Source organism: Pristis pectinata, chromosome 4, assembly GCF_009764475.1.
Source record: "Pristis pectinata isolate sPriPec2 chromosome 4, sPriPec2.1.pri, whole genome shotgun sequence".
Classification (NCBI taxonomy): Eukaryota; Metazoa; Chordata; class Chondrichthyes; order Rhinopristiformes; family Pristidae; genus Pristis; species Pristis pectinata.
Window position 1 is genome coordinate 33,951,980 of NC_067408.1, and position 27,387 is coordinate 33,979,366.

The 27,387-nt window shown below is 39.3% G+C and overlaps 1 protein-coding gene across 1 annotated transcript in view; it reads left to right on the top strand.

The window, feature by feature from the left end:
• Positions 1 to 27,387, top strand: part of LOC127569513 (glutamate receptor ionotropic, delta-2-like) — a 317,851-nt gene that overhangs the window by 198,985 nt on the left and 91,479 nt on the right. Inside the window, exon 5 of the mRNA XM_052014230.1 lies at positions 16,384 to 16,437. Coding sequence (XP_051870190.1) covers positions 16,384 to 16,437 — 54 coding nt within the window. The remainder of the gene's footprint in view (positions 1 to 16,383; positions 16,438 to 27,387) is intronic.

The window sequence follows — 27,387 nt, forward strand, 5'->3', positions numbered from 1 at the left end:
TCAATTGACCTCAATACATGTCTGTTAGAGTAACTTTGTCAAGGGAAAGCCCTTAAAAAGGATAATCGCTAGGATTTAAACGGAGGAGAGATCCTACCGGAAATCTTTGGGTGGAATTGAAGATTAGCAGAGGACTAGTCACACTACAAGAATACATTAAAGGAAAATGAGCACACGAAGGGAAGTTGAGTTGTGTGTTAAACAATTTCGAGAGGTGTATATTAGCAATTTTTTTGCAGTAGAATTGAACCATACAAAATATATTGGGATAGGTAAAATGTTTGAAACAAAGTAAATGTCTTTGTAGTGTACAGTCAGGATCTTCATTAAAGACAGAAGTACATGATTACCTGTGCAGCAATGAAATAGCACATAGGTGATCCAAGACAGGGAAACATCTGGAAAACAAAATCTACCTCAGAATAGAAAAGTAAGAAGAAAATTTAAAGATTATTTATTGGTAAGAGAAACAGATTATAACAACGTGAGTGCAATGTCAGCCATGCCTTAGACTACATTAAATTAAAACTAACAAATAAAGTTACAGATTACCAGTGGGTAGCGGTTGAATTAGATTTGATAAATATACAATTTAAGTATATTCCCAGAGCCAATAAAGGTACGTGTTAGGCTTATGTTCCAATGTTAAATAGGGCAATTTAAAAAAATTCAAAACTAACTACAAGTACCTTTTCCCAACAAGCCAGTTGGGAAAAAAAAGGCGAGTGTAAAAATATAAAGAAATCAATCAAAAAATCTAAAAAAAAATGGAAATTAGAAAGGTGAGAGAATTCAAAATGAAATGTGGATAAAATATGAAGGACAATAAAATCAGAATAAAGTCATAAACAATCAAGCTGAAATTCAGAGAAGTGTGAAATTGGGGCTTGCAGTAAACATACTGTCCATTTCAGAGCAGTCAGTCAGCCTATAATGTGCTTTTTACTCAACATTTGCAAATACAGAAGAGTAATCTGAGGATGTAACTATAGTACCCTCTTGTGGAACAGTGGGAAATCTGAGATGAAAGAGGAAGGCTATGGGAGGTAACTGTTCAAATATTGTGCAAAAGAATGTCAATATTAAATTGGAAAGTATGATTTGAGGAGGTGAAAAACATTAAATTTAGCTACAATGATTACCAAATACATTTTTGCTCTAATAATCAAACATAGCTATAAAATAAACACCTGAAACTTATATATCATGCCAGAAGGTTTATTGGCGAATATTACAAAAATTGCACATAAGGTAGTCAGCAGGAAAAGGAATGCTGGAAATTATTCTAGTGTATTTCTGCCCATGATTATATATAACATAGGTAATTTTATGCAAAAATGTCAGTTTGTTGGAAGAGAAATTTTATGATTTGTTATTTCCATTATAGAGCTTTGGTTGTTATCATGCTGTATTATTCATGCACTCAATTTTATTTGCTTGACTTTCTTTAAAGCTGAGGCTGCATTATATATTACACATAAATTTGCCTGGCTAGCGCAATGGGCAAATGATCATCTTTGTGATCTGATGCTTGAGAGCTTGTTTTCAATATACCTTTCTAAACAATTTTTCACTGCTTTGCAGTGCAATTATAGTTTATGAAATAACTTTAAAAAACATTTTATAAAATGAGGAAGAATATGGGAAAATTAAAATTATCAATTAAATATTCCATTAGTCATAACTGTTTACAAGTACCTCCCTGTAACTTACCGATTTTAAGTACCATTAAATAAAATTATAATGGTCATAAAGTTCTTTATTGTAAAATAGTTTTTTTCTGGTTAGTTTTATGAATTAAATAATTCATAAAAGTTAAAGTCATCTGAAAAACAATATGCACAATCTTGTATTAAAATCACTTGGAAACCTCAGAAGAAATCCTCAAAGCCAAGTGCAAATTCGGAAAACCAACCTGCTCTTCAACCTGCGTTCTGTATTCTCTTGATGTCTCCGGGAAACTTCATGTACCTTACATACTAAAACATCAGAAAACAAAAAAAAACATCTCTTTACATTTGACATTTAACACAGTGATCACTTCAGATGAAAAGCTTTAAGTTCAAGCCTAGGTTTTTGACTGAAGTCTCAAGTAAAAATCAGAATTGGTGGTACTCTGAGACAAAATGGTTGTTTATTGTAAAGTCTCATTTGATGTTACTGTCTTTATTGAAATATCTTATCTTGAGCTTCAATCTGATGAAAAATAAACTACATTTTGTATGTTTTTTTCCCCTCAGGGTGTAATTCAAATTATTTGATTGGGCAACCTGAGAAACTAACTGTGACCAAGATATAAGATTGCTGAATTTAGGTGTCAGTCAAATTAGGTGAAACTAATTAAGGTGGGGGAAAGATTGACACAGAAACTTTCATGTGCCGACAGTAATCAGGTACAAAAACAAGCTAATCAATGACCATGGGTTCAAGATCTATCTGACAAAATCATTAAAATAAGTAAATTTAGTAATTGTGTGCTGGCAACAAGAGATTGAGTGTTTAAAGTGACTGTGTTAGCATAAAAGTTTTGCTGGCTTCAGTAATGTCTTTTGTGAAGTGAACCTTTTGTTCTTATTCTGAACTACGTGTGATCTTAATACATTTAGACAAAGCCTAAAAACTCATTCAGTTTTAAAAGGCTGACAGTGGACTTCATGAAATTCCATTGGTTCATGTTCAAAGAGGTAAAAGAAATTCAGTGCCCATCACTTTCCACCAATCAATCCATCAACTGGATCAGGACTCCTCCACATGGAACATAATAGAGGTGAGAGAATGAACTGTATTCCATGTGGAAGACTTTGATGACTGCATGGATATGCCACCACCCTTTAATGATATCCTTACTGACCCAATGCATTACAAGCCATTATCCCAATAGTTTAGGATGAGGCTTCAAACCAATGCAATCACAACATTGGCTGTCTGCATACAAAATTCAGTGTAGGCAGGATGGCAGTCAGGGCAGTGGAATGCTCCTTCTGTAAGATGTGGGATGTCAGGGAACCTCTCAGTCTCCCTGATGACTACATCTGCAGGAAGTGCACCCAGCTGCAGCTCCTGACTGACCAGGTCAAAGAAATGGAGCTGGAGTTGGATGTACTCAGGACCATCCGGGAAGCTGAAAACCTCATAGATGAGACTTTTTCTGAAGTGGTCACACCCAGGGTACAGGCTTCAGATAGATGGGTGACCACCAGGAGAAGTAAGAAGTCAGTGCAGGGTTCCCCTATGGCCATACCCCTCAGTAACAAGTATACCCCTTTAGATACTACTGGGGGGGCGGGGGGGGGGGGGGTGACCTATCGGGGCACAGCAGCAGCAGCCCAGGTCAGTGGCACCGTGGCTGGCTCTGCGGCTCAGCAGGGAAGGGTAAAGTCAGGCAGAGCAATAGTGGTTGGAGACTCGATAGTTGGGGGGACAGACAGGAGATTCTGTGGCCACTAAGGAGACACCAGGATGATGTGTTGCTTCCCACGTGCTAGGGTCAAGGATGTCTCAGAGCAGCTGCAGAATAGTCTCAGGGGGGAGGGTGAGCAACCAGAGGTCGTGGTGCACGTTTGCTCCAATGACATAGGTAGAAAGGGGGAAGGGGTCCTGTGCAGTGAGTATAGGGAGTTAGGAAAGAGGCTGACGAGCAGGACCTCCAAGGTAGTAATCCCTGGATTACTCCCGGTGCCACGTGGTAGTCAGAGCAGGAATGGGATGATAGGACAGATGAATGAGTGGCTGAGGAACTGGTGAAGGAGGCAGGGTTTCAGGTTCTTGGATCGTTGGAACCTTTTCTGGGGCAGGGGCCACCTGTACAAGAAGGACGGTTTGCACCTCAACTGGAGGGGAACCAATATCCTGGTGGGGAGGATCACTAGTGCTACTTGGGATGATTTAAACTAGCTTGGCAGGGGGATGGGAACCAGAGCACCGGGTCAGAAAGTAGAGGGATTGAGAGGAAGGTAGATGTCAGAGCCAGTAAAATCAGGCAGGAGCAAAGTAATAGACACAATGGGATGGACAGCTTGAAGTGTGTGTATTTGAATGCTAGGAGTATTATGGCTAAGGGTGATGAATTTAGAGCATGGATCAGTACATGGAACTATGATGTTGTGGCCGTAACAGAGACTCGGTTGGGAGAAGGACAGGAATAGGTGCTTAATGTTCCAGGGTTTTGATGTTTTAGAAAAGATAGGGAGATAAAAGGGGCCGGGGGGGGGGGGGGGGGAGGTGGAGTTGCACTCCTAATCAGGGACAATATCACAACTGTACTCAGAGGGGACATAATGAGACAGTAGACTGTTAATGGCAAGACTCTTAACAGTGTTGATGAGCAGAAGGATCTCGGGGTCCAAGTTCATAATTCCCTGAAAGTGGCTACACAGGTTGATGGGGGGGTAAAGAAGACATATGGCATGCTTGCCTTCATTAGTCAAGGCACTGAGTTCAAGAGTCAGGAAGTTATGCTGCAGCTTTATAAAACTTTAGTTAGGCCGCATCTTGAGTATTGCATTCAGTCCTGGTCACCCCATTATAGGAAAGATGTTGAGGCTTTGGAGAGGGTGCAGAAGAGGTTTACCAAGATGCTGCCTGGATTAGAGGGCATGTGCTATGAGGATAGGATGGATAAACTTGGGTTGTTCTCTCTGGAGTGGCGGCGGCTGAGGGGAGATCTGATAAAGGTTTATAAGATTATGAGAAGCATAGGTAGACAGCCAGTACCTTTTCCCCATGGTTGAAATATCTAACACCAGAGGGTATGCATTTAAGGTGATTGGGAGTAAGTTCAAAGGAGATGTGTGGGACAAGCTTTTCTTTTACACAGAGAGTGGTGGGTGCCTGGAATATGCCTGGGGTGGCGGTGGAGGCAAATATGATAGGGGTGTTCAAGAAGCTCTTAGATAGGCTCATGAATGTGAGGGAAATGGTAGGATATGGACATTGTGTAGGCAGAAGTGATTAGTTTAGTTGGGCATTTTATTACTCATGTAATTGGTTCGGCACAACATTGTGGGCTGAAGGGCCTGTTCCTGTGCTGTACTCTTCTATGTTCTAAAATGTCAAAGGTAACAATCCATAGTCTCTGTTGAGCAATGCAAAAGCTGATGGATCACTGCAAACTCTGTAGCTCTACCGTGTCCAAAGCAGATGGCTGTGGGGAAGCAGACAAATGAAAGAGTAGACAATTTCCATCATCAACCATGGTGGAGAAGTGTAATGCAACAGACTAGGTTGATAGGTCTGCCAATATCTTCAGCCAAATTGGTGATTGAATGATGCTATTTGGCCCCTATCCTACATGCTGGTATATTCCAATTCATTTCACTACAGATGGTACTAAAAGGTGGTTGAGAAATCTGGTCATAGCAAAAGCTACGAACCCTTCAACCATACCAGTTGTACTGAAGACCTTTGTATCGGGACTCTCCAATCAAGCTGTTCCAGTGCAGCTGTGATTCTAGCATCATCGAATATGTGAAAAATTTCCCAATATGTCCTATCCATTGGGGACAAAAAAAAACAAACTAAAATATTCAGGTCAACTGTTCTCATGTCATTTTTACCTCAGTTATTTAACTCTAAATAGCAATGAAAAGGGTCATCAAGAGTGCCATCAAGTGATAACTGTTCTCTGATGCCACTGTTCACTGATATTCAGTTTGGGTTTCCGATGACGTCACAACCTTGGTTCAATAATGAATACAGGAACTGAATCAGGCTGGAGAGCAGCTGCACTCATCATCAAGCCAAAATTCAGTTTAATGTGGCATAAGAAGCCCTCAGAAACCGAAGGTTAATGGATGCCAATGGAGTAAACTCAATGTTGTTAAAAAAAAAATACCCTTCTGTACAATGCTCCCAGCTTTGACATGGTAACAAAGAAGATAAAGATAATGCAATGTATGTTGCCTACATGAATTTTCAGAAAGCCTTTGATCCCACATAAAAGAATGGTCAGCAAAGGTAAAACTCACAGAGCAAAAGAGTCACTGGCAGTATGGATAAGAAGAGTCTCATAGAAAATGTTTAATTTTCAGACTGGAAGAAGGTGGACTGTGATGTTCCCTAGAGGTTGGAGCTTGGGTCAGGTTATTCTTAAAATATGCTTAGATCTAAGTTATGGGTATATAGAATAAGTTGTCAAAATGCATTATGGCACAATATTCAAAGGTGTGTTAGAAGAATTGTGGTGGACTTCAGGAAATGCATGGATGGGCCAATAGGATTGGTCAGACACATGCCTAATCAAATTTAATGCAGCAATGTGGAGGGAAGAGAATAGACCAAGATAGATTAAAAGCTGCAGTTCTATATGGGTTGTATGAATACAGGGCCATGTAAGAGAATGATTAACAAAGTATATGGGACCATGGAGTTCATAAATAGAGGCAAAGGTTGCTAAAGCAGGGCAGTTATGGAGACTCTTTATATAACATTGGTTAGGTGACACTCGGAATGTTGGATCCAATTCTGGTTGCCACAGTTTTGGAAGAATATGCCCTTCAGAGGGTAATTTCTGGATGAACGATTTCAGTTAGAATGATGCACTAGAGAATCTTGGGGAAGTTCTCCTTGCAACAAAAGAAAGAAGAAATACTCTTCCTGATGGTGGAAGCTCATGGACTACAGGATACATTTAAAGTAATCGGCAAAAGATCCCAAGGTAACTAAAGAAGATTATAAACAGGAAATGCTAGAATTGCTCTGCAGGTCAGACAGCATCAGTGGAGAGAGAAACAGTTAACATTTGACAAAGCTTTATGACCTTTTATCAGAACCAAGTAAAGTTAAATATAAAGCACGTTTTAAGATTCAGGAAGGGAGGAGAGAACATAATGGAAGATTTATGATATAGCATAGAACGCAATAACACTTAAATGACAAAAGTGGAGTTAGGGGAAGGTGAAAGAGGGTGGTAATGGGACAAGTAAAAAACAAAAGGTCAGTCTTGAGAAGGTGTTAATGCAGAATAATGATATGAAATTGTTGGAGGATGATGGACTGAATGCTGGAAATCTGAAATAGAAATGCAGTTTATCTGAAATTATTAAACTTGAATCTAAAGGTCTGTAGTGAGTTGAAAGAAAAATACGTTGTGACTTTTAATGCTATTATCTGAAAATGTGATGGATATAGATTCTAATGTCATCTTCAAAGGAAATTGATGAGAAAAAAATTGTAGGAGTATGGGGAAAGAGCAAGAGACTGTTGTTCTGCAAAGAACCAGCACAGACTCCTTTGGCTAAATAGCTTCCTTTCTGCTGCATCAAATCTATTCCGTGAAAGATTGTTCTTGACTCCAAATATGTCAATCATGTCTTCATCTGCATTGCCCCACACGTCCTTGTGCTAACCAAGGCATCTAATTGCCATGGATTTCCTACAAAGATGCAATAATCCTATGATCTCCAGTGAAGAGAGGTCATGTTAGTAGATTAAGAGATTAATTTAAGAGTTCATATTAGTAGACTGTTTATACCTTATCTGTACAGCTGAGCTTCTCCCCCAATTAAACAAACCAAATTTTGTGGGGCAGAAATTAGTTTCGTTGCGCATTACGTTACGATGTGCAGAGTAACCTTACATACCATTCTTCCGCATCCGGAGATTTTCCTTTTCATTGATAAATGTCACTGTTGCTCCACAGGTCAAAATCTTATCAACATAAAAACTGTTGCACTTCAAGAAGTCCATCACCACCCCTTCAGGGCAATTAGCAGTGACACATATTTAGCCTTTGAAATGATTCTAGCTAGTGCCATATCTGACAATAAGCTTAAGACAGCATATCCACACATCATTAAGACTGCCTTTTTCTACCTTCATAACAATCATATGACTTTGTCCCTGCTGTAGCTTCTCTGCTGCTGAACCCTCGACTGGACATTTATTCCCTCTGGGTTTGACTATGCCAATGTTCTCCTTCTGGGCCTTCTCCACACTGCTGCTGTGTCCTAATTTGGATCAAGTCTCAGTAATTCATTGTTCCCCTGCTTGCTGAGTTGCATTTATTCCTTGTGAAGGAATCCCATCATCGCCATGCCCCGTAGTATCTCTGGAATCTTCTCCCAACCCACAAACACTTGAGCTTTCTTCTCTCTTTCAGTTCAATCCTCCTTTATCTACAGTATGTGGCTGAGCTCTCATCTGGCAAGCTCTTCACTCTGGATTTTCTTCCTATGCCTGTCCACCTCTTTCAAGGGTTAGGATTATGTTCTACAGTTTTGGTGGGGAAAATTAGCAAACCGTTAAAAACTGCATTAAGAATTCATACATTATAACAGTAACTCCACTCAAAAATGCATTCATTGCCTGTAAAGTAGTTTGTAATGTCCTGAAATTATGAAAAGTGCTAAGTAATTTATTCTATGGATTTGGCAGAAGTTTCCGGGAAATTTTAAGCAAACGTAAATCAACTGTAAAAACTGCAGAATATATCTTTTTTTGTCAATTCATCTTCATGGGAATTAACATTCAAGGCAATCTTTTATTGTCATTGGGCACAGCACAATCAAGAAAATTAAATTTAAATTAAAAATTAAACTAAATTTTTCATTTTTAATATAACTTATTCTGTAAAATATGTTTGGAGATATGGAAATTATAAAGCAAAATTAAGTAAGAATTCTGTTTTAAAACAATCATGGAAAACTCCATAAACAGTGATTTTAGTCATGTAAGTCAGTGATAATAAATCTGATTCTGCTGCACCAACATATTTGGGTGGCCTGGTCCTTTACGTGGATCTAATGGGTGCAAAAAAGTTTAAATGCAAATAGGGTTGCAAAATATTTTTATTGGGTTTGGCCAAGTCTTTCACACTTTGATCAGTAAAAATGCAAAGGAATTAATATAAGTATTCTGTACCCGCCTAACTGAAAGTGCAACCTTCACCAATCCTGTCAATTCTGACTCTGCTTGTTGCTAAGTAAAGGTCAAGATCATTACAGATCAATGATTCTTTATGGTCTGATAGGGGATATTGTGAACCTCCTACAAAGTAAGTTACCTCCTACAAAATGCCAGATGCCAATTTGTTTACCAACTGGGATGTCACTAATTGACTTGAGTTCCATTCCCTTACCTCCTATCTAAGATTTCCCTTGACAATCTTGTTTCACAATGTGGACACAAAATTAAATCAACAGATATGAATCACACATCCTGCAGTCCAGATCCTGGAAAAGCTAAACATTACAGTCAGTTAAATTAGGCCCTCATACACTAAACTGTCTGGGAGTGAACAACTTTAGTAGGTTAAATTTTGTAGATCATATCCATAATTATTTGTAAAAAAACAAAAAAAAACTTTATCAAAGGGAGGTTAAACCAAATCTTAATCATATGCATAAATGCATACACAATAGGGCATTTCAGCTACACTAAACAGTGGCATTGGCAGAGATTTCATGGAATTGACACAAATGAGACAAGCAAACATGAGCATAGTGTAAAAACTGGCAAGTCATTTTCTTTGAATTTCTTTTCAATCTTGCACTGGAAATCAGCTTTTCCCAGTACTGATACTTTGGAATTGGCACAAGTTTCCAAGCAATTTCAAGCCATCATTTAAAGGGTGAGTAACGAGCCATAGGGAAGGACCCAAAACCAAACTTATTTGCTTTTTTTCCTTCTTCTCTCTTTTCTGAATTGGAAAACTTAATGCAACAACCATTCAGAATTTGCAAATGAAATGATAACACATTGTCAGCATCTGTCATCATTGCACTGTGAATCTGAAAGCAACTTCTGAACCATGCATGTGTGTGCAGGCTCCAAGACCTGGGCCTCTGTACCTCCCTCTGCAATTGGATCCTCAACTTCTTCACAGGGAGACCACAGTCAGTAAGGATGGGAAACCTCATCTCCTCCTCACTGACCATCAACACAGGTGCATCTCAAAGGCTGCGTGCTTAGCACCCCCGCTCTACCCTCTTTATACCTACAACTGTGTGGCTAAGCATATCTCCAATGCCATCTACAACTTTGCCAATGACACCACTGTTGTTGGCAGAATCACAGACGGGGATGAGTGGGATAGGTCAGCCAGTTGAGTGTTATCCTAATTACAACCTTGCACTCAACGTCAGCAAAACTAAGGAACTGATTGTGGACTTTAGGGAGAAGAAATCAGGTGAATTAGAACCAGTCCTCATTGAAGGATCTGCAGTGGATAGGGTGAGCAGCTTCAAGTTCCTGAGTGTCAATATTTCAGAGGATCTGTCCTAGGTTCAGCACATAGATGCAACCATGAAGAAGGCATGCTAGCATCTCTATTTTCTTAGAAGCTTAAGGAGATTTGGCATATCATCGAAGTTGTATAGCGGAAAGCATTCTGACTGGTTGCATCATAGCCTGGTGTGGAAACCCCAATACACAGGAATGCAAAAAGTGACAGAGAGCGGTGCAATCTGCCAGTTCTATCACAGGTACAGCTCTTCCCACCGTCGAGGACATCTAAAAGAGGCGCTGTCTGAGGAAGGCGACATCCATCATTAAGGACCGCCACCACCTGGGCTACTGCAAAAAGCTAATTTTCATGGCATTTATGCCCTGGTTATGTATGCCCCTGACAATGAACTTGTGTGGCAAATGTTGGACTCCAGAAGGTAGCTATCGGTGATTCCATATTTCCCCACACTGTGCACATTATTGCAACATAGTCTTCAGGAATGAATATTTCAAATTATAATTCACTGAAGTAAATTCAGAAAATGTATTGCTTTGTTGTTAGAAAGGTGAGTTTTACCAGCAGAAGAAGCCAAATTTATTGCTTGAAAAGCCCTCTGGCCATAAAAAATATTTTATTAGTGCAGATTATAATTCACTCACATAAATGACTCAATAAGGAGTGTATAGTTTGTGAAGAAATTGAAATTTTAAAACTTAACTGTTTGTGGCACTTGTACCCATGTACAAAATATAATTTGCCTTTACCTTAATAGATTCAGCCTCTCCCCATTATCAAACTGTGACAGCACTGCCGTTCTCTAATTAATAATAAAAAAAATGATTACCTGGTATATTATGGAGCCCTGGTGTGCTTACAGAAATGATTTTAAATTGCTTAGTTGCAGATCAAAATTGAAGCAGAGAAATTGAAGGGTTTTTTTCTCCGTCAGTTATGAAGCAGCCAAATTGTGGGCATAGCCATCTGTCAATGAAAAATGAATTAGCATTTGTTGTGTTAATGAGGTGCCATCCCCACTATAAAAACACATCCCATTTAATGATTGGAAAGATGCAGACATTTTATTCACTGTCGTTAGAATTTCATTTGCTGATTAATCCAAGTCCTTTTGTCTGTTTTGCTATAATTTTAAATTGCATTTTAGTACACTGCAGGATTAACTCATCCTGAATGAGCAGGTTTAGTAATTGGAAAGTGAATCGATTTATAAAGGTGTAAATGCTAATTAACTCCAATGTGCTGCAGACGCTATTGTTTCTTTCATATCAAATAAATTAACATTTTGCAATAATGACATGTATATCATGAAAAATATATAAGTGAATACCTAACAAAAATTCACAAGATCACAAGATCACAAGACAAGGGAGCAGAAGCAGGCCATTCGGCCCATCGAGTCTGCTCCAAGGAAGGGGAAATAGAAATGAGAAATGGGGAATAGGGGAAGAAAAAAAAACTATTCTAATCCCAATTTCCAGCCTTATCCCCATATCCCTTGATATCCTGACTATTTAGATATCTATCTATCTCCTCCTTGAACGCCCCCACTGATCTGGCCTCCACTGCTGTACGTGGCAAGGAGTTCCACAAATTCACCACCCTCTGGCTAAAGAAATTTTTCCTCATCTCTGTTTTGAAACTGTACCCTCGAATTCTAAGATTGTGCCCTCTGGTCCTGGACTCACCCACCAAGGGAAACAGCCTAGCCACATTTACTCTGTCCTTTCCTATCAATATTTTAAATGTCGCTATGAGGTCCCCTCTCATTCTTCTGTACTCCAGTGAGTACAGTCCAAGAGCCGACAAACGCTCCTCAGACGTAAGCCCTTTCATTCCTGGAATCATCCTCGTAAATCTCCTCTGAACCCTGAATTCAACCAATCTCAAGCAGCACACATTAGTAAATCTTAGTAAAATCAACATATATGGCAAAAATATTTTCCATTATCCTTATTTGATGTCATCTTATGTTATTGGGGTTATATAGGTATGCTGTTCAAATAGAACAAACAGGGAGGCTAATTCAGCAAATGCTGAGCAATAAAACTATTGGTCTGTATAATTTAGCAACTCACAATCTTAACAACCTCTTTAATCAGAGGAATATCTCTTATATTTCTCTGAAATGCTCTTCAACCATGGAGAAAATGTCAATGCAGGTGATAAAAATGGCACAGGGGTTGTAGTAATAAAAATGATGGTTGAAAAATTATATATTGAGAAATCTCATTGGTTCCTTTGCCACTTCTTCATTCTTCATTACTAACTGTACTGCCAATGTTTTAAAAAAAATGAGGATTGACTTTAAACAGTCAATATCAAAATCTCTCTCTCTCTCTCTCTCACTTTCTTTCCTGTGGAAAATGGTTAAAAGAGCTCAAACTTGAATTTTAAATGATCATTCCAAGCAGAAGAAGAATGGAGTACATGAGAAAAACAGCAATGGAACATCACTTTTAGTCTATGGAGAAGGCATGGCAGTATTTCTAATGCAATCTGCCTGATGGAAAACTGAAACCCTATTAATTCCCTAATTGATGCAATCAGCTCTGTTTAGTTGATGCTCTTTCCTGATTTGGGGCTGTTAACTAAATGATGTGCATCCTACTCTATGACTTACATTTTCCATGACTGCCATTTTGATGAATAAAGTTCTTCACTCATATATTCAGTTCTCAATAATCATGACCACATCAATATGGGCATAAGTTTTAAAAATTGGGAAAGTTAAGTTTAAAATAGTAATCAGTCTTGAGACTTTATAAAGCAAAAAGTGTAACACTTGCCTTGCTTTTGAAAAGACAGATGTAGGAGATGACAGGGTCATTTTGTTAGTTATGTGAGAGTAAAGTATTTTGACCTATGTTGCAAGCAGATTCAGAATTGAAGCTGATCTTTAAAATTTTGGCACACACGAAGACCAATAAATTTTATTTTCCAGACATAGCTAACCATTACTGAAACAGTACTTATAAGTAACATATAAAGGGTTATGAAATATAACAGAGCTGCCCATGAGATGGGCTGTTTTCCTTTAACAGATAACATTAATCTCACCACAGTCCAAATGACAATTGGAAGAGAATCACACAAACTTAAAGCACATTAGGGGGCCATTTCCTCTAATGTTCTTGAGTCAGCTCTCTGAGGGTATATCCACAATCCCATTTTCTTGCCTTTTCTGATATCCTATTATTTGTTTTTCCGATATAAATCCATCAGCCAGAGTTTGAAAAGCACTTCCCCACTGTGGTCTGCCTGCCGGGTAAATCCATGTTATTACAACCATTGTAAAACAAAATAATTCTTCATTATTTCTGATCAATTTATGATCTTTAGTTGAAATGATTTCTTCCAGTCCACAGCATTGTGCAGATGATCACAGTGGGTGTTGACTGTGCCAATGTAACAGTGTCATTGCGACAAGTGAGTTGATTTGAAGGTGATTGCTTTCCAATTATTATATAGAAAATTAACTGTAAAGGTGCCAATACGTTGGGGTAATTATAAGGAAGAACATCTGTTCCACTAAATATTGTGAACCAAACACATTTGCACCATGGGGAAGTTGTTTATTTGGTTTTGACAACTGGAAAGAAAATTTATTGAACTGCTAAGGCTTAGGTAAGTAAGGTGCTGAGTATATGATATTGTTTATCTTGTATTAAGTTTTCAGTCAATATTTTCTTACAATAAAATGTTGCTATTTCTTGAAACCTTAACTTTCATTTGCCATGATGACATAGATTTGAACAGTCAGCTGTGTGACAGGTGAAGTGAACTGAATGTATGTTTGGTACCATTTTGAGTATCAGGCAGAAGGGCTGCAGACAAAAGTGAGCACCCAAAGATAGTCAAATGAACGTGGGCAGCCTCCATGGGAAGTGAGAGGCCTACGGAGGGAACCCTAAAATTCATATGCTCTACCTTTTCCTTGTTGCAAAGTTCACATTGGCAACTCAGAACTCCCACACAGCTGTATTAACCACTCATTCTGCAGGACATTCCTTGACATGCTTCCCTTTTACAAGGGCAACTGCCAGCAGAGAGCTTAAAGGGACAAACATGAGTGCATGATCTAACACCCACAGTGGAGGTGGTACATGCAGTGATGTACAGATACCAACACATGGGTACAAGAGACCACAGAGAGAACCAGATCTTTTGCCTCTTCAAAGCCTCGCAGATAAAGAATTATCAGGGGAAACTTGTTTCCGTTACGACATGCTTCAGTAAATTTCAGTTTCAGAGGTGCAGTATCGAAAGGGTGCCACCTGAAATTGAGAGGATGAGGAGCAGAACCTGAGGTCAAGTTGTCAAGGCCAGGGATAGGAACAGGGGTCTTGAAGAAGAATTGGGGTCTTGGGTCTGAGCCAGGTGTTGACTTTTTGCAAAGATTAGATCTGGGGTCTGTGTCAGTGATCAGTGAACTGAGTCTGTGTTGGGGTTTCCACCAGACACTTGAAGGATCATAAGAGCATTGACTGAGGTGGCATTGGAATGGATTTTAAAAAGAAATCTATCTAAGTTGTTCTGTAGCCTCAAGATGAAATATTCCTCGCATCTCAATGTTTCTTTCATTCCTTTGTATTGTAATTCATAACACCATCCTAGAAATCTAAGTGCTGTGTCCTTCGTGACTTTAATGACCTATCTGTGATGAGATTGTTTGTGAGTCAAGACCACAGGAGGATGATCAAGGTCAGAGCCTCAGGGTTGGGGCGATATTTGGTGTGGGGGTTGGGTGGGAAATTTGTTCTGAAGGTTGATAGTGGAAGGTGAGGTAAGGGATGGGGAAAGGTAGTCTGAAGAATCAAAAATAAGTCATCTTACAGGGATTCCACTCTATCATTGTGTTACTAAAGCTTGGTTTTCCTGGGAATAACATGATGAATGGACAGTAGTTTAGTCTGTGCAGTTTTACCCACCTCATTACAGATATGACATTAAAGTCATGAAGGACACAGCACTTAGATTTCCAGGATGATGTTATGAATGACAATGCATAGGAATGAAGAAAACATTGTGATGCTTGGAATATTTCATCTTGAGGCTAATAGAGCAACTTTGATAGATTTCTTTTTAAATGATGCGGGTTTTGAATGATCATAAATTTTAATATTACCATTAAAAAGGGTGAAGAAGAAGAACTGAATAAATATATTTATCTAGAGAATTCTGGGAACAAGAAGAACTTTGCCACAGGGAGTGATTGAGGCTGACCATTGAATCTTCTAAGTGAAAATTGGATAACCGTTTGAAACAGATGAAGACTGATTGCAGGGAAGGTACAAAACAAAAGGATTAGTTTTGAAGTGCAGCAGCACAGAGTCAGCAAAGATACAATAAAGCAAATACTCGCCTTCTGGACTATAAATTCCCATGAATTTTTTTTTAAAACTTTCAACTTGAGACTTAGCTGTACTTAACACCAATAGCTCAATCATTTTAAACACTTGAAGAAAATAATCCAGACTATAAATTTTGTACTGTGAGTTTGTATCTTAACATAACAAAGTATTAAACTCTTTGCAGTCATTGTATAATGATATGTAAAATAGGATCTTTTTCTTGTAAATTTATAATTAAAGAATCCCAATTCTTATTTTAATTTATATTTTGCATATGTAGCTATCAGAAACCAATTCTGACTACATAACTGTTAAAAGTACTGTTGTAAGTTCACAATATCAGTGGAGTATGTCTAATAGTATTTTAATAAATATTGATAAACATACTGAATAGTTTGATTTGTTATCATCAGGTGAATCTTGTGCTTCCCTGCATGCTAAAAATAATCTGCTCTATGTAGTCCTTGTAATTCACAAAGTTTGTATGTTTTTTTTTCAAAACATGCTGGAGTGATCTTTTCATGTCACTCACATGCCAGAACCAACTGAATTACTCGATGGAAATGGTGCAAACTAAGATTCTACATAACAGATTCCATATTTTCTGTATGTTTATATATTAAAATGCAATATTTGGGATGCTTTAGAACTAAAAATGGAAAACAAAAAATATTCTTAAAGCCAGTAAGTGAGATGGCTACAGATCAGGTTTTCTTAATGTTGTTGTTGCTTAAAGTTAATTTCTTATTTATTAGTTTGGATATGAAGAATGTCTTAAGTGGAAAAAGTAAGCCTGGTAATATATTGAAAAAGTTGTATAACTCATGAATTATTGCTTCCCGTTTACAGGCTGTTGATACCAATTTGGCAGCTGTTGATAGTCACTGGATCTTCATAAATGAGGTAATTGAAATTGTGTGGAACAAGTCCTACAATGTACCAGAACTTTGCCAAATATGAGTGTAAATTGTATTTGTTGTTGATATGTATGTACGCTGAATGCAGATGCATTGCTTATTTACCAAAGAAGCCAGTTTTATATCCATATGCCACATGAAGAAGAATATTCACTGAAGGCAGAGATTTATACTTTAATGATTCATTGTGTTTATTTTCAATTATTATTTTATTAAGTCTAGAGTTTTTTTTTAAAGGAGTCATCTTGAACTGATTTGACTTATTTATCAAGTGGTACACAAAAACAATTGTACCTCTGCCAAAAATATATGATTTCTACTTTGGAGCTGAGTATCCTACAGATGTATGCTCAAACTTATATTTTGAAATATAAGAACAGGAGCAGAGCTATCAAGCCCCTTGAGCCTCTTTTACTATTCCTTTAGGTTATGGTGGAATTACATCAATGTATTTTAGTTGCCTGTGGTCCACACACCTGAATACTCTCATCCAACTTGGAGCAACTATTCTGAGTCTTGAAAGCTTGAAATGACCCTGCATCCAAAAATTTTGAGGGATATAAGTTTTAGAGTTCTGTTTTCCTTTAAGTGAAAACAGGTTTCACTCCTAGGACTGTGGTTCATTATTCTGGATTTTGCCACCAAAGGAAATACTTTCTCCTGAACAAACCTTCAGTTTGTTTCATAATTTTAAATGCCTCAATTATACAACTTCCTACATTAGGGGAAATACAAGACATGAAAGTACAATGCTTTGAATTTGCCTTGGAGTTCATGGCATCTTATTTATGTTGCAGACAAATATATTGAAGTTCATAGTGTTAAAATACTGTACTACATACTAAAGCAAACAGCAATAGCATTTATAAGTATATATGGTAGTTGTCAATAGAGCACATAACAGATTTCCAGTTGAAATATTGCTTTTACTTATATACCAAATAGCTAATAATTTTGATGAACTTCTTTGAAATTGAAGTGCACCCTCTTACTCCATTCTACCTAGCTGCATAACCCCTTCCCCCTCCAAGCCTTATTGCCAGTGTGGACCAGAGCCCAAGTTGTTTTCCAATTTCTGTCAGAGCTTGGGTTAGGGACTTGATGAAGAAGGGAGGAGGAGGTGAAGGTCAGAGATCAGGAGAGACAGAGTAGGTGAGATCAAGGTGTAAAATCAAGAGTCGGGGGCAACATCCTGTTGTGGGGTTGGCTGAGGTTTGGGGATTATAAGGAGAAGTTTTCGGATAGAATGGGAAGGCAACATAACTCAGTGGTGCTCGGTGAAATCTCGGCATCATAATTTTGGATACAATTAAGGAGAGTGAAGTTTGAGAGGCAACAGGCACAACCATTAGACTGTAAGGGCAGTTGGGAGATCCATGGCTGGAGGAAGATCGGGGAAGATTTCTCTTCCGCTATTCTTACTCGGAAAACAATTTACCTTTGGCAAGTCTGACAGGTCTAATTGGCTTCTGTGTGGCCTGTGGGTAATCTCTTGAAACCTCAGCCCATCAAAAATCATGCTACTGAGATCCTCCCGACTCTCCAAGAGCCACTTAACTTATTGACTGTGTTGGCTTCTGCTCCAACTTTGTCACAAATTTGGAATTCTCATTCTTATGCTCAGATCCTTTCATGATTTCTCTCCAAATCCACCTGTCACCTTGATGTTTAGCACCTACACAGCACACTGTATGCCAGACTCTTTCTGGATGACTCTTGATTCATGTGAAACTTACCTTCTTCAATCTATTATTGATGACCATACCTTCAACTATTGCAGTATTCTGCCTTGAAATTCCTAACTGTTGCTCTGACTTTCCAACTCTGACTTCTTTTAAGACCCTCAAACCGACGATTTTGAACACATAGTCACTTTTTCTCATTATCCCTTCATTACTTCAGCATCTAGTTCTGTTTTTATGAAATGCAACGGACAGCTTTCTGCAATAAAGATTGGTGACATATAACTGAAACTTGTCGTTTGGCATCATTTTCCATTTCATCCTCTTGATCCAAACTTTTGAGAAATGTTTACAGAAATAGGAAATGATTAAAATACGCATATTACTCTGTCCTTCTCCTGACCTCTAGGATACCTTCTTCTATCTAGCAACTTAAGAACACTATTTCAAATGGATGTTCTTTGCAGCTATTATGTTAGATACCAAATGTTGTGAATTGGCATGTAAGATTAACATGTCCACAATGGAATGCCTGCCAAAATTTCAGGGACCAGGTCATTACCATAACAAGAACAATAGCTGCCAAATTATTCAGTAAATCTCCCATATTGGAAGGTTATGAATACAGCTGCATGCAGGCCATCTTCTCTGGGAACTTGCCTACCACTGATTGAATAGAACAAAGTTAAATACAGATTTATCATGGTGGGCTCCCTAGTTGCCCAGAATGGTTCTTATACCTGTTTTTCAGGAGTCCATGCAGATGGCCTCATGATGGCATACATTGCAGGATTCCTGGGATGCACAGAGACATCATCCAGACACCAAACACTAGACCTGGTGCCAAATTGAATTCAAACTTAACCTATGCAATAGAGAGGCAACATATATCAAAAACATTCATTCAAACCTATTGTTTCTAAAATTTAAGTTTTTTTTCCAGACTGGAGCTTGAGTTTTCTTATAATACTATCATTAAAACAAAACTTTTTTGGTTTCTCACCCTTCTTGGCTGATTCAGTGGGAAAATTGTGTGTGTGTGAAAGAGAGAGAAAAAGTGACACACACACACACACACACTTTTAGTTAACATTCTGCTCCTGAAACTGCTGAATTTCATGAAAACCAAAAAGAATGGGATCCTTCCAATGGGTCACTTTTGCCAAAAACTCTTTTGCCAAACTCATATTGGATTCCTCTCCTGACTGCTCCTGAGTCATTTTGATGAAATGTTCCATATTTGCATCTTGAGTAAGAACAAGATCAGGACCAGGTGTGACACCTCATACTCAATTTGCCCATCTTTATACACTGCCAGTGCTCACACATGACTCTCTAAAACTTAGACAGCACATCGATGAGTGCCTGGCACTTAGTGCACTGCTTTCATCAGGATTCAATGTCTTCCTTAAGTAAGAGTATGGGGAAATGTAAAGAAAAGAACTTGTGTTGGACGAAAGGGTATCTTTTATTTTCAAGTTGATTTACTTGATATCTCACAATTACTTTTAAAAACTAGCCAGACAGGTCAATAACTCATAAGGTATTCTGTGAGAGTAGTAGCACAGGGACTGAGAAGTGGGTTTGTTTGATGTGATGATGCCATAACGCAGTACCTCATAAATGCAGTAAGCTATGAACTAGAAGAGAATTTAGACCTTCAAATGGCTTAAGCCGTGAAAACCTGTGGTGGGCACATCAGTGGCCTGGGATACTTGATACTGAAACAATGGCAATGCTATGGCAGAGTGGAGCACCTGGTGGTGCAGCTATCTCAAACCTTCAGTGAACTGGGTTCAATCCCAGTCTACAGTGCTGTCTGCCTGGAGTATGCACATTCTCCCTGTGACTGTGTGGGTTTCCCCAGTCCCAGAAATGGACTGGTTGTTAGCTTAATTGTAAATCACCCCTAATATAAAATGGTTGTGGAGTTAGTAGGCCCGTGAGCTAGAACAGGTTACGGGGAAATAAGTGGGAGAATGGCATCGATGGGGTCACTCTAAGAGCCAGCAAAAACTCAATAAGGCTAAATGAAATCCTTCTACGTCATAAGGAAAAATGGAAATATAAAATTCCATCAACAATGCTCAATGACCTGATTGGAAATGAAACCCAGTAAGCACACCACAGGCACCACATAAGTCTTTATATTTTGAAATTGAGCAAAGCAGAAGATACTGGAGGCACAAGAGAGACAGCAGGTGCTGGAATCTGGAGCAACACCCAAAAGCAGTGGGTGATAGGTGGATCCAGGTGAGTGAGGTGATAGGCGGGGGAGGGAGGATGGGAAGTGGGAATGATGTAAGAAGTTGGGAGGTGATAGGTGGAAGTGACAAAGGGCTGAAGAAGGTGGACCATGGAATAAAGGGAAGGAAGTGAGGAGGGGAATCAGAGGAAGGAATGTGTGGGTGATGGGCAGGTCGAAAGGGTGGGGGAGGGGAAGAGAGAGGATGATGGGGCCAATCTGATAAGGGGGAGAAAAAGGAGACAGAGGGGAGTGGTTGCTGGAAGTTAGAGAAATCGATGTTCATGCCATCTGGTTGGAGACTACCAAGGCAGAATCTGAGGTGCTGTTCCTCTAATCTGTATTTAGCCTCAGTCTTGCAGTAGAGGAGGCCATGGACAGACACGTCAGTGTGGAAATGGGAAGAGGAATTAAAATGGCTGCCACTGGAAAATCCTGGCTGTTACGATAGACGGAGCGAAGGTGCTCGACGAAGCGATCCCCCAGTCTGCGTCGGGTCTCACCAATTTAGGGGAGACCGCACCAGATACAATAAATGACACTGATGGATTCACATGTGAAGGACTGCCTTGCCTAGAAGGACTGTTTAGGGCCCTGAATGATGGTGAGGGAGGAGGGGTAGGGGCAGGTGTAATACTTAGCACGGATGCAGGGATAAGTGCCTGGAGGGGGATCGGTGGGGAGGGACGAGTGGACAAGGGAGTCACGGAGAGGGTGATCCCTGCGAACGCGGGGAGGGGAGGGGAAGATTTTCCTGGTGGTGTGATCCTGTTGGAGCTGGCGGAAGTTGCAGAGTTAATATATTTGAGGAATGTGCCTTTGTTATCAGTGGTACATCTTGGGTGCTGCCCAACATGTGGTGGGGAAGAATGCATGCACTGTTCTCTTTTCCCTCCTCCCATGAAGAAAACTACCTCATCTTCCCAGCCCCCCTCCTATGCAGGTTACTGCAACGAATTTTAATTTTCTTTTCCATGGTGATGTCAGTTGGGACACAAACTTCTTTAACCACCACATGGAACCCCTTTCCAGCCTTTAGTCCTTCATTCTCACTAGCCAGATCTGATTTCAAGGATCGTATGAGGCTAGGAAAATATTGTTGCACCAGTCCATCCTGCCCCTCTCTTGCTGTGTCAATGGCCTTGGCTATACCCTTCAAAAGGACCTATTGAGTTCCAGATAAAAACAGGGAATACTAGATATACTCTGCAGATGGAAGAGAAAAAGACAGTTCACATTTCAGAACAATGACATGTCAGGAATTCTTTACTGGGAAAACTATAACATAGACTGAGTTTGCCAAGGTAAGTTTGTTCATACTTTGCCTACTCTTATGATGTTGCTTTGGAATACATGCCAGAAACACTTCAGAGTAAGCCTGTGCAGCATCACAGAAGAAACTTGTACACGACTTCTTTCCAAATTTTTAGGCATGGCAATATTTTGTAGTTTGTTAGTATTTCTGCCGTACAGATGCACATAATGCATGCTTGGAGCGGCAACCACACAGCAAACACAAGTGACCCATGTGTGGAGATTTGCATTTTTGAGCATGGTGGTTAACTGGTTATGTACTTCCTTTATCAATTAATAGGTTTAAAATATTAGCTGGTAAGGAGTGTACAAGCTTTTTTGCCTGTAAATTTTAAAGAACAGAAGTAAACTTAGAGTCCTTCCTGACATGCTCAGGGCTTGTACCCTCCATAATTTTCCAAAATCTTTAGCCTCCATGTTAACCTAACCTTCCTGGCAAAAATAGGGCAGCTGTAATTTGGGAACCTGCCTTACTCCCCAGCTAATGGAGTGTAAAATTACAGCACATAAACAGGCCTTTGGCCCAATTGCTCTGTGGTAACATTTAATTTTTCACAAAGCCTCTCTCGCCTTATCTTCTAATTCTATCAGCATATATTTCAAAATTGACATTCTACCCTGAAACTGCCCCATTGCCTATCTAGTGCAGCATGGTCCATAGCCTGGGAAACAGTTGTTAAAAAGTTACACCATAATCATGGTACTAGTGTATCATGTGTGCATGGCTTGAAAAAATCATGCATAAGTAGTGGATATCATGCTACTAAGACCTGGGCTACCTACAATAGACACATTACGTCATTGGAAAGATACCACCAGCACTGTCTCCACAAAATCTTCCAAGCTCACTAGAAGGATAAACAAATTAACAGAGTTAACAGCAATGTTCTCTCTTTGGCCAACATCCCAACATTTAGGCACTTGTTATACTCAGTTGACTCTGCTAGGCAGGCCACATCGCTCTCTACCCAGCTCCAGACTCCCAAAACATATACTCTGTTGTGAGCTCTGTCATGGGTAGAGATTACTTATGCCTCCTTAAAGAAATGCAACATCCCTACTGACTCCTAGGAATCTCTAGCCCATGACTACTCAAAGTGGAGCAGGAGCATTCAGGATAGTATTGAGATCCGTGCATGGAGTACACAGAAGCCCTGCGTAAGTAGCAGAAGGAGTATACCACCTTGCAAACAGCCCACTCACACATCCTGTCAGCCACCTCAGAACCCACAGAGTGTAAATAAGTTATCCTTGATCCTGAGGGACTGCCTAAGAAGAAGGATAAAAAGATGATAAAATAGTTGTTACATTGCTACATAGTATCTGGAGGCTTGGACCATTGATTTGGAGGCATGACTTGAAGTCCCACCCCAGCAGTTATTTAAATGCACATAAATAATGGATCTCAAATAAAAATCTGCCACCCTTAATACTGATCATGAAACCACAGCATCGTCGTTAAAAAGCATCTACATGTGACTTCTGACTGACAAATGTGATAGAGTTCAAGGTCAATTAGAGATGGGCAACATATTTCCTTCCTACCAGTGACATTTATTTTACTAATGGTGTGTCATATTTCCTGAGTTTGTTGCATTCTGTGTCTTTTCTCTGGATCAACATGTGAAACAGCTGATTAACATTGTTCTCCACCCCACCCCCTCGAAAAATCAATGACAAGATAGAGTGCCCAGATTTAAAGCCTTTGGAGCCATTACTGCTACTACTTAAGACATTGCAAAATGAAATGAGGCTGAAAGGGGAGGAATACAAGAATTTTGTTAGAACACATTTAAATGAGGCATGCTTACTTTAGACATTACAATGCAATAACAAAATCAGCTTTTTTTGATTAAATTATTCACCCCAGAGCAAAAATTTAGAAACAGAAATTAAGACAATTGCCATCATTATCTATATTTATTTAACTAATCTATTGAATAGAAATGGGGAAATGCATGAAATGGTTAAATTGCCTTTTGGGGTGGTAATTTGTTATATTGCTTTTGAAATTATGCTTTGATGTCAGCCATGGATGAAATCAAGCACTTGGCAATGTCCTCTGATGACATGGTAAGTTTTACAGAAGAACTGCTTTTTAGTTCCCTTGTGGCAACATTTATTCAATATATATCACTGTTTATATATTATAGTAACTAGCTGCCAGCAATAAATAAATGTTGACCAGAAGAAGTGGTTCGATAAAATTAAACTTAGCTGTGTATTCTTGAACTCCTTAACTATTTAATGATATGATGTAGGTACAGCTGGCTAGCTGAGCTCCTGATCAACTGCCGAGCTCTCTGTGGCATGCTCTAATTATTTTTCTTGCAGATTTTGAAATTAATTTGCCACAGGAGGATCGTGTAGAACAGCTGTCTACTTATGCTATTTGTTGCCAGTTTACCCATTGCAGCCAATTCCAGGCCATCATCATGTCTCGTTACCTAAGCTTTCATTGAGAGGCTGTGCTACCTACTGAAAGTAATTCTAAACTATATTTGATACTTAGGGTGTTGAAGTTCAGAAGCGTTAGAACCCGATATCTGCCATGGAGTGTGCATTTCTTACTGCTCCGATGGCAAGCAAAAATAGGCTTTGTCCTCTGAATCACTCAGAAGACAGTAATTGGTGAAAAAATGATGATGAGAAGGAACGAGTAAGTGGGGAATCAACTTGATGGCTTGGAAGCCCACTAACTGGGTTCCTTTGATTAAAATTTGACAGGACCTGTCTGTGAATTCATTGTAATAGCTCTGCATGGCGCTGCATTATGTTGTGAGTAGGCTAACCTAACTAAAATATGGAGCTATCTAACAACTCCTTCTGTGGCCCATGATTGCATGGACAATCTGTTGACTGTAAGGTTGTCTGATATGCAGTTACTCAGCCAAAATCCTAATCCTGGACCCAGGTATCACAATAAAAGCTCTATTGAAAACTCTGGAGATAACTTCCTTCAGTCTTCAATGGGATATCTTTTTGGCATTTATCATGTTGGGAGACAAGTGGAGAATCTGTAATAAAACAGAAAGTGCTGGAAACACTCAGTAAGTCAGGTAACATCTGTGGAAAGAGAAACGGTTAATGTTTCAGGTCTGAGACCCTTCATTACAACCAGAGAAGTGAGCCAAGTTAGTTTAGGTACCAGATAAGGTGGGAGAGGGGAAGACCGAGAACAATGGGCATACCTCTGGTAGGGTGTGATCAGGTGAAGGTTCTATGTCTGGGTGATGTATTACTAACGGTTGGGCAGTGCGTGACACATGCTCAGCAGGGGAAATTGTACAAAAAAGGGAAAAACTGAGCCAAAATGATGACAGACATAAATGGCCAGTTATGAAACAAACAGAAAGAGTGAGTTACCAAGAGATGGAGAATTCAGTAATGAGTTCTGAAAGCTGCAGCGTGCCCAGACAGAAGATAAGGTATTGTTCTTCAGGCTCGTGTTAGGCCTTGTTGTTACAGTGCAGAAGCCACAGACAGAAAGGTCAGAGTGGGAATGGGATGGTGAGGCAACTGGAAGCTCAGGGCCTGAGCACAGATGCTCTGCAAAACAATCACTCACCCTGCATTTAGTTTCTCCAATGCAGAGGAGACCACTTTGTAAATTCCAAAAGAATTAAATTAGATTGGAAGAAGTGCAAAGGTTCGCTGCTTCACCTGCAAGGACTGTTTGGGTCCCTCGATGGTGGAAAGAGAAGAGGTGAAAGAACAGGTTTTACACCTCCAGTATTTGCATGAGAAAGTACCATAAAATGGGGAGTGATAGCTGGGAGTGGAAGAGTGGAGAAATCCCTTTGAAATGCTGAAAGGGATGGAGAGCAAAGTGGTGGAGAAGCTTTTAAGCAGGTTTTCACTGGTTTAATTACTCCCCAATGGCTTCTTCATGCACAAATCGGTGGATTAGTTGAAGGACTGCAGAAGCTGCATGGATTGACAGGATGTGCCTTGGCAATGCAGTGTCCTACCACCGAGCTGCCAGATCCAAATGATTCCAGTTGCAGCAGTGAAGTACAGACCCAACCAGTCATTGCAGCCATTTACTGATTACTGTGCTTTTTTTGTTGTTGGACCATCTGGTAATCCAACAACGATCCAAGCCCAGGGATCAAAACCATTTGTCAAGGCATATTCTGCACAAAGCAGCCATCTTTACACTACATTGGGAACTCACTTGGAATGTACATATGGTTTGGAGGTAGCAGATACATATCACACTCACAAGGGGAAAACATTTAAATTTCAACACACTAAACTTGTAACCACTCCGTGCTTAGGGTTAAAGTGGGTTAAATTCTTATGAGCCATGAGATCATTTAGGATGAAGCAGAGGAAGCTGATTACACAACATTTTTTATGGTATAAAAGGGAAAACTAAGTCCTCATCTTATTTAAGTATTCATGACCCTAAAAGGGAATAGACAAGATAAATGTAAATATTTTAACATAACCACTAATTCTATCTTGAGTTCGTATCTGCCAACTTTAAAGGAGGCATTAGTTGACAGTCTAAATATAAAAATTTATGATGGAATATTTGGAATACGTTGCCAAGAGAGGATGCAGATTGGAGACACTACTCATGAATACTAATTTAACAGCATAATGGGAAATCAAGATAATTTATCCAAAATAAACTGTACTTTTCAACGGATTCATACATGCTCTGAGGGGGCAATGGGAAAGTACTGAAGTAGGCTGAACAACCGGCCACATTCTTGCACAGGTGAGATTCATCACGTGTGGAGAAACTGCATCCTGAACAGGAAATATTTTCTGATCAACTTTGACAATGTCACATCAGCATTGGTGCTAAAATCAAAGGTATAACACTGGAAAACCCAGGTGTTGACCTATGTTTATGCCTGCTGCAGAAATGTCAGATGGTCTGATCAAGCACACAGAAAGTAAAGGCCACAACTGATAGACAATTTGTGAATTGTTGATGGTAACTTTGCTGCTTCACACCCAAGGGGACAAATACAGAAATGTTTATCTCAGAGGTGGCATAAGTGTTACTGGTGCACTCTTTACAAATGCCCACATAGATACAGAGTAGGTCATTGGATAAATGTCTTATCTGGAATCAGACCTTGGACTATGACATCCACGAGTTACCACAAAGCCATAGGGTTGGGTGGATTTTCCCTCAGGGCACAACATAATGCTCTTCATACTATTACACCTCTCGCTCCCTATCATCGCACTGATCAACAACAGGCTGCATGGTGGTGATTACAAATTTAATGTTAATATTAAAATTAAATTGGATTGATGCTCAAAGAGGAAAACAATATGTAGCCTATGGGAAACACACAGAGCAGTGGGACTAGTTAGATGGTTTTTACAAAGCACTGGCACAGTCAGTCAATGCCATATTATTCTATGATTATTGATACGTCTCTGTAGCACAAACTGTGTGGCATGTTTTCATATTCTTGGATAAAGACAGGATTTAAATAATGGTCCTTTCTTTGAAGATAGGACAGAAGAACAAGGTGATGATAATGGTCGGCATATTAAAACTGAAGTGACTACTATAGTGAACAGTTGCTTTATGAACTCACTGGCATTAGCACTAAATGAAGGTTCTGATTCATGAATTCAACAATATTTATACTTAGCACTTTGAAACACCCAAGTGCAGATATTTGTTTGGAGAAGTTTTACAGAGCACAGCAAGCTACAACTA